Below are 9290 nucleotides of genomic sequence, written 5' to 3' on the forward strand. Positions count from 1 at the left end.
TAAATTGCATTGCCAGTCATTTCACCCTGCACAATTGCTACTGAGCACTAACCAAATCAATATCTTAGTGAATAGGATATCGAGTCTTCACTCATACGTTCTGAAAAAACTCCAATCCATCTTAAATAATTGTAATAGTTTTAAATTCTCCTCCTTCCTTAATAATAATAATAATAATAATAATAATAATAAAAACAAATAAACAGCGTTAACTGTTGGGTGTCAAGTTGGCAAGATAAAAACTTTAGGACTTCCACAAATCATATCCTAAAAGTTTTTATTTAATTGTTTTTTTAAAGCAGAATTTTGCGAAGCCCCAAACACATATTATCAAACGTTACGTATGATGTGAAATATCCATTGTGACATCGACCTCTTTAAAGCTAAAGTTTTAGAAGAAAATATCTATTAGAGGATAATATGATAGGAAAATGAAAAGAGTTTAAAAACTTTGATTTTAAATGATAAGGTAATATAATAGGAAAATGAAAAGGGTTTGAAAACTTTGAGTTTAAACAATAAGGATAAAATAAAAAGTAAAATAAATAGTACCATGATTAAATTTTTAGTGTAAAAATGTGATTTTTCGTTAAAATGAACAGTATCAGGAGCTTTTCGTTAAAGTTATCTAATATAATTCCACAATCCCTTGAAGTAAGAAGAATCCAATAACTAAGGACTCATTTAGAAGTACTCTTAGAATGATTGGAAACGTTTTTAGATAAAATATTTTTAGGTTCTAAAAGCATTTAAAGTGTTTCCTACAAGAAGCACTAGTTATGGACTTTTGCAAAAAACACTTTTAAGTTGTTTTTAAGGATTCACTTGCATTTTAACTAGGAATTAGTTTAGAAAACATTTTCACCAAAAGCGATTCTAGGCTTTTAGAGAAAATATTTTTGGGTTCCAAAAACACTTGAAGTGTTTCCTACAAAAAGCACTAGTTATGTGCTTTTAGCTGAAAGCACATAACTAAGTATTTTAAAGATTCACTTGCATTTTAACTAAGAATTAGTGTCAAACCAAAAGCGTTTCTAGGCATTTAAATAACACTTCCCAACCAGCGCTAAAACAAGTTAGTTGTTACTGGTCAATAAGCAAACAAACGCTAAAAAAACAAAGGAAATTTCTAATTAAACCTTCATTTTTGTTTCATTTACATCAGTTTCTCTTGTAACAAATGCAAGAAATTGCTTTCAACGTACTCGATCCTTCTCTTAAACAACCAAACACTGTCGGGCAGTGAAATCTCACTCAAACACTACATTTCTTGTATGAAAATTTTACACGAGAAACTCACTCGAACACTGAAACCTCTCCGTTCCAACTGCACGAAGCAATCACATTCGGCATGACGGGGTGGATAGCAACGTCTATGCAGGCCTGCTCATACGCCTTGATTTTTCTAACAAGCTCAGAAGACCTGTAGTCATAAAAGTATAAAGAACCATCGGAGGAACCCGAGACTAGCTTTTCCCCATCCAAGCTAAATACACACTTAATGGGGAACCCAGATACTCCATGGCTTTCGTACCTCTTGTACTTGTTCAGCTTGAAGGGGGGACTTAAAGAGAAGATTGCAATATAATTACCATTTGACTGGGCAACAAAAAATGGTTCAAATGGGTGGGATCTCACACAGGGACAGGTAAAGGCTTCCACATAAACCTGATACATAGAAATATCAGTTTAACATAATTACAGAATGGAACATGAATGAAGCAATGTGATTATTACGAGAAAATAAATGGTTAAACAAGATTGATAGTGATGTAAGGTGGCAGAAAATGCATAAATGATCACAAATGTGGATACAATAAACATTAAGAAAAATATCGACAAATAAAGAAAAATAGGAGTAGCATGTGCAATGTCTCAAATGATAACAAATCATACTTCTGATCATACATTTTTTAACAACTAGCAACCTTAGCAAACCTCTTGCAATACATGGTCCTGTATGATTTACAATGTTAACTAACAAAATATTTTCAATTGAAAGCGATAAATTTCTTACCCCAAACCATTTTCTCTTTACAGAGGAACATTCAAAAGCCAACGTACAGTAAATCTAATTTGGACTTACTCGGAAGTAGTTAATGATTACTGTATTAGTTTCAATAGTTTGTCACCAAAACATGACCCTTGAGAACTTGATCATGACCATATCTCAGAAGACTTGTACACATGAGAGATGACTAAGATAGTGTACTTTAACATAATGAATGAAAATGAAATTAAGTCATTCAGAACAGATGTAACCAAACCGATCCCAAATCCCTGCACTACAAAGCAACCAAACCGATCCCAAAAAAAGTAATCCACTGTACAACTAGGTTAAACTATATTGATTTCAATATCTCTAAATTTTTAATAAGAATGCCTCCATTCTTCCTTATCCAATGAACTTGATGGATTTACAAGATACAAAAATATATGTTTCCAACAACAATAGTTCTGTTCTGTCCTCAGAATAGAATTATCACCTTCTAAGCATTAAACAAAGCACATCAATCTTGAAAGCAGATACAAATCTAATTGTTATTGGCACTCCAAAAATCTAATTGTGCACTCCAAACTTTCTATATATAGAAAGACAAATACTCTTACGAGGAGTGAACAATTAGATTTTTGGAGTGCCGATAATAGTTCCCTTTTTTAATTTCTCAACTACTTATAATAAACATCTCAAATGCCAAAATTAATTTCTCATTAGAATGCTATCGTAGTTGTTTTTCTGTTCAAAATGTTTTTTGTACCTTCCATCATTTCTTTTCAGAAGATGTAGCATATCATGCATTTTTGACCCTCGTATAAACTTTATTCTTTGTAAGCATAACTGCATAAGTGCTTATAGAATTAAGAGAAAATAGTTGGGCAATTTTGTAGTATTGTAAGAACAATTGGTGGAAGAACTTGCCATACTCTAGTAAACTAGAGTTGAGTAAGAAAAAAGTTTATTTGTGCTGGGGTGGTTCCAACTGCAAAGTCTTCCATCAGGAATGCATAACTGAATAATCAGAAAAAAGATTCCTGATTTTGTGGATTCAGATATATTTTTATTTTATTGCAGGTAAACACAATAATAAGCAAAATGACTCTCATTCACTCCCTTACTGTTCCAAGAAGTAAACATACAACCAATTTATTCTAAAATATGAGATTTTTATAATTGTGTCACAAATTTGACAGCAAAGCAAACTAAATGGCCTTGTGGAACATCCTTCTTCCACGTGAATTGTGTCACATTTTTTAGCTGATGCAGTCATCACCTTTAGTATCGCATGTCTTCCATCATTAAGAAGATGATTACAAATGGCCTTGTGTTATATCTACATCTTACTTACCATGCATTCTAAACAGATTACCAAAAGTAAGGCAAAACAAGTTTACAGGATGAATGTAAATTCTTACAGGATGATGCAGAATTACAGTATATACAAGTTCAGCTCAGTATACAATCAGGATATGCAGGGGCAACCATACTTTGATATACAGATTGAACACCGCATTTGCAACACATATTGAAGCAAGACTGGAAGAGGTCTCTTACCTGATTAGATAGTGGAACTTGTCGTGAAACATCCCAAACAACAATAGAATTTTCACTGAGGTTGCGTCCGGATACATCACTAGAGGATATAATCTGCTTGCTATTGGTGCTGAATTCTAAATCAAGGATGGGATCATGACCACGAATATATTCATGGACCACCTTGCCACTTCTAACATCCCACAACCTGATTCCGCCTTTTGAGCCCCCCGATATGAAGAGGTTGGAATTGTCAGGATGGAACTTAATAACACTGACAACTTGATCCTCCTTAAAAACCTGAATCTCTAACCCCTTTTCAACATCTACTAGCCTTGATGAGGAGTCATATCCACAAGAAAGAACAGACAATCCTTGCTGTGACCATTTCACATCTTTGACTGCAGCACTGTGAAAATTCAACACACGGGCTACCTTCTGATCACTGCTCCACACATTCCATATGCAGATTGTGTGATCCATTGAAGCAGAGGCAAGAAGATGAGCTGTTGACTAACTCCAATGAACAGATCAATAAGTACAATTGGTATATAAAAGTACACAATTGGCAACGCCCTTCTACTCAAACTAATGAAACAATATATTAAAATCAAAATTTACGATAAAACAACATCCAAGAACCAATCTTTACGGAAATTTAGTGTCATGAGGCTATGAATTGAAAAGGGTAAGTCATAATTCAAGAGTTCATGAAAAAGTAGGGCTCACCATGAGTTGGTGACCAATGCACAGCATTGACAGCTTTGGTATGCCTATTTAGAGCTACAGACGTTCTTTGGGGCAATTGGCCAAGCTGCGATGGACCCTTTTTCCCTTTGTTTCTCAACAACGACATAACATCTCGACGAACGTCTGAATCCGAAATACTCCCAAAAACTGCCAGCAACAACATGCATATATGAGTGGCATTGTCAACTTCAGTGAACTTGTCACGAGATTTTTTTTTTTTTTTTTTCCCTTACAAATTGACAGAGAACAACTTATATGAAAAGGGTTTAGCACGACCATGATGCCCTGGTCCAATAATGCAAATACCGAATACGTTTCATGTAAGTCCTTGTTCTTCAAATTAACAGTCTATGTTTCTATAAAATTAAATACACAATAATAATAAAATTCACAAATATTTACAAATGAAATTGACAAAGTACCAGGCAAGGTCGTGACAGGAGCGTTCGGGTTCGGGTTCGGTTCGGGGACAGTTGGTTGGGTAGCCAATAACGCCCTCTCCCTCTTGGATATGTATCGACCAGGAACCGGAGCTTCTGCTTGGGTGGTCGGAAACTGGGTTGACTCCGGTAGAGGATGGTGAAATTTGGTATGTGCAAACGGGTTATCGGGTTTGAGTCGCTTCGGGTTGGGGGGTGTGAAGGTTTCTTTAATTCCTTCTGCTTCTGCTTCTTCGTTGTCGGAGGCATTACAGTATGCGTTGCAGAGCAGATCCATTTCTGGGAAATCTAAAAGACTGAAACTTTGTGTTGTTTTGCTGCTGGAGTGGCTCTGTTTTTTCTTCTGACGACATGAGAGCAGAGAGCTTACTGGACTTGGACTTCAGCTTAACGTGAACCAAATGGGCCATAAGCTACGTAAGGATATGACTTTGGAGTTTGGACTTTGGAGAGGGTTACGAAGTAGAAGTTTTTGCTTCTTTTTTCTTTTGAGAAAGACATACTAGAAAGTTTTATTTCTTCTTTTTTTTTTTAAAAAAAAAATTTGGAGCTATAAAATCCGGCCAAGGTTTTTATCAAGACTCATTTATGTAATTTATCCTTTCTTTTGTACGTACTCCTCGTATCTTATTATCGTACTCTTAAAAAAAAAAAATTGGAGCTACAACTCACTCAATAATAATAATAATAATAATAATTTGGAGCTACAAGATTTGTAAAAAAACAAAATTCAGATTAAAATTTACCTTGTAAACTTCATATATACGGGGAGTGAAGGATTAACAAGTAAAGAAGGAGGGTAAGGTAATAGATTTTGATAGGATTTTCAACCAACCGAAAATAAATACTTAGGTATTGTATTCAATTACGATTTTGACGGTTTTTGAAAGGGTTATAAATTTATGAAGTTTGATGGAGTTTTACTGGAGTTTCGTAGACTCCTCCATGGGAATTCATTCAAAATCTTAAGAGGGGAGGCTTGACTTCCTAAAGCCTAATTACACTATAAAATCTTCTAAATTCAACAAAATCCATCAAAATCCATCAAAATTCTTAATTGGATACACAGAGATTTTTATTGTACCATTCCACATCGCACAGGGGAATGGATCATGTAAGCCTTATATGTATATTCTCATCTCTATCTAGCACAAGGCTTTTTGGGAACTCACTGGTTTCGGGTTCTATCAAAACTCCGAAGTTAAGGAAGTTCGCGCGAGAGCAATCTTATGATGGGTGACCCATTGGGAAGTTCTCATGTCAGTTTTCATAAACAAAACTGTGAGGACGTGGTCAGGGCCTAAAATGGACAATATCGTGCTACGGCAGAGTTGAGCTCGGGATGTGACAATTTAGTATAAGAGCCAATCCCTGGTTGGGAGTGTGCCGACGAGGACGTCGGGCCCTTAAAGGGAGTGGATTGTAACATTCCACTAGGGCTGGGTTCGGTTCTTATCGGTTCGGTTTTTTACCAAAACCGAAACCAAACCGAAATTTCGGTTCGGCCCAAAATTTTTTCGGTTTTTTTTTGTTCGGTTTCGGTTTTTTTTCGGTTTTTTTTTTATTTTTTTTTTTTTCCTCCAAAAAATGCAAAACAACCACAACATTACTTGAGTTATATGCCAAGCATCCATTTCTTTATTTGGTTCACAGAGTGCCTAGTATTTGGGTCATTGTTCAAAGTAGCCTTTCCTCTATGGAAAACAAATACAAAGCCATAAACAAAATAAGAGACGCAAAAGAATTTAATTCCCTTTTTAAGACTACACAGAGGAAGAACCATATGAAAATCCCAATGGGTCTTTGCTAAAACTTTACAACAAACCGAAAAACTTGAACTCAGCAATTTTAGGTACTAACCTTTCACCTTCATGCATTTTCTCACTAACCAAACATATACATTTTCTCACCTCAAAATCCCGAATATATTCAAGTAATTCAACTACTTATGATCAAGCAGATCGAGTTCAAATTTTCAAAACTTAAGCAAATACAGAAACATATATTCTTCAAGTACATCGCCAGGATTCAAAATTCTAAAAATTTAAAATTTACAAAATCATGAAATAATTCAACAAATTAAGATGCAGATCGAAACACAAAAAAAAAGCAAATAAGTTCGTCTAAATGTCATAATCGGACTCCAATATCGCATGCCCAGTGCCCACATTCAAATTCATAGTCAAGTCCACAATAGATCTAGAAAATTCCGAAACATATTCAAAGAAAAATACAAACTTTTTCACCTTAAATTACATAAATTTCAAATGGGTAACCATAAAATCGCCATGATCATAAAATTAAAAACCCATGAACTGACAAATAAATAAAACCCACAACCTTTGCTGCAGCAAAATCGCCATGATCATCGCAAGCTCTAACAGTTCCTCTTTTCGTCGGGTCTCGAAAGGGCCGAGCGAAAATCATGATTTGGAAGAAGGAATCCGTGAGGAGGACATGAGAAGACTAGAGAGAAAGTGATTTGGAGGAAGAGAGGAAGGAGAGGGAGAGGGAGACAGAGAGACTGAGGAAGCAGCGGACGGAAGAAAGAAGTGTGAGATCTGAAATGAAATGGGAGTGAGACGTCGGCTAGGGTTTGTAAAGTTAAGAAATTTTATAAAGCATTAAACATACGAAACCTATAAATATATTACTGGTACAATTACAACAACACAAAGCCTACAGTTAAGTTGGCTAGCAGCACCTTACCCCAACCCGCAGGTCAGGGGTTCAAACCTTGACGCGGCCAACATATTTTTTTTTTTTATAAATGATTTTTTTTTCAGTTCGGTTTTTTTCGGCCTCGGTTCGGTTTGGTTTTCGGTTTTCGGTTTTTTGAACCCACCCCTACATTCCACATCATCCAGGGAAGTGGATCCTGTAAGCCTTATATGTATACTCTCATCTCTACCTAGCACGAGGCCTTTTGGGAACTCACTGGCTTTGAGTTCTATCGGAACTTCGAAGTTAAGCGAGTTTGTGCGAGAGTAATCCCATGATGGGTGACTCACTGGGAAGTTCTCGTGTGAGTTCCTAGAAACAAAACCGTGAGGACGTGGTTGGGGCCCAAAATGGATAATATTGTGCTACGGTGGAGTCGAGCCCAAGATGTGATAATTTGGTATTAGAGTTAATCTCTGGCCGGGAGTGTGCCGACGAGGACGTCGGGCCTCTAAGGGGGGTGGATTGTAACATTCCACATTACCTAGGGGAGTGGATCCTGTAAGTCTTATATGTATACTCTCATCTTTACCTAGCACGAGGCTTTTTGGGAACTCACTTGCTTCGGGTTCCATCGGAACTCCGAAGTTAAGCGAGTTCGCGAGAGAGCAATCCCATGATGGGTGACCCACTCGGAAGTTCTCGTGTGAGTTCCCAGAAACAAAACCATGTGGGCGTGATTTGGGCCCAAAACGGACAATATCGTGCTACGGTGAAGTCGAGCCAAGGATGTGGTGGAAGCTTGGGTAATTCCACATCGCCCAAGGGAGTGGATCTTGTAAGCCTTATATGTATATTCCCATCTCTACCTAGCACGAGGCATTTTGGGAACTCCCTAGCTTCGGGTTCCATCGGAACTTCGAAGTTAAGCAAGTTCGCGCGAGAGCAATTCCATGATGGGTGACCCACTGAGAAGTTCTCGTGTAAGTTTTCATTAGACCCGGCAGTTTTTGACACGACACGAAAATAACAGGTTTCGGGTCAACACGATAACTTATCGGGTCATTATCGGGTGACCCGTTAATAACGGGTATACACGCGGTGGGTAACCCGTTTCGACCCATTAAGAAAAATTTTATTTTGATAATTTTAAAGTTTAATTACTAAAAGATTATTATAAAATACAATAGTCATATTAATATATACAATATATTCTATATTAAATATATAGTTTTGTATTATTATTCTATATAAGTTTTAAAAAAAAGTTTTTGTCATTATTTATTTTTATTATGAGAGTTCCTTATTATCATTACTAGGATAAATTTTACTTAACATGTTGTTGTCTAAAATTAAAATAAACTAATATAGTATTTGTATAGGTAAGAACTAAGAAGACATACATACATATGAAAAATGTGAAAGAATATATAAACACTCGTGATTCATCATTATTCCTCCATGAGTAGATAATGGTTACATTTGCATTATCGTTTAGATTTTTAAAATCCTCTAAACCTTCGTGAATAATGTTTTTTATTTGAGGGAAAAATGAATAAAATTAATAAAAATTATTGTAGAAGTGTAAAAAATGTAAAAAAATATATATATATACAATCACTCATAGTGACAAACTTTACAACTTTCATGAAGAGGGCAACTTCGAAATCCAACATTATAATTCATAAACCTTAAATTTATATTTAACCATCGATTGCCATTTACGCTTTATTCTTCTTACAGAATTTCATTTTTAAAATTTTCTTTTTTGAAAACATGATCATCTGGTGGATGTAAGAAGATGAACGGTTTAGATCTTTGATATCACGTTTCGATATTTATGGTTAACTGAAATATGAGTCGATGTCATATAGTTTGTAGAAACTTTATAAACATCAAGCAATATT

The 9290-nt window shown here is 35.6% G+C and overlaps 1 protein-coding gene across 1 annotated transcript; it reads right to left on the reverse strand.

The window, feature by feature from the left end:
* Window positions 1-1109: 1109 nt before the first annotated feature.
* LOC126615541 (uncharacterized) lies at window positions 1110-5097 on the reverse strand. The gene is made up of 4 exons (XM_050283366.1): window positions 4705-5097; window positions 4262-4429; window positions 3554-4038; window positions 1110-1668 (listed from the first exon to the last, which is right to left on the reverse strand). Exons 1-4 carry the CDS (start codon window positions 4997-4999, stop codon window positions 1297-1299), a joined length of 1320 nt encoding a protein of 439 aa, XP_050139323.1. The 5' UTR covers window positions 5000-5097; the 3' UTR covers window positions 1110-1296.
* Between the last annotated feature and the right edge of the window lie 4193 nt (window positions 5098-9290).

Source organism: Malus sylvestris, chromosome 3 (assembly GCF_916048215.2).
Source record: "Malus sylvestris chromosome 3, drMalSylv7.2, whole genome shotgun sequence".
In the NCBI taxonomy this organism is placed as follows: domain Eukaryota; kingdom Viridiplantae; phylum Streptophyta; class Magnoliopsida; order Rosales; family Rosaceae; genus Malus; species Malus sylvestris.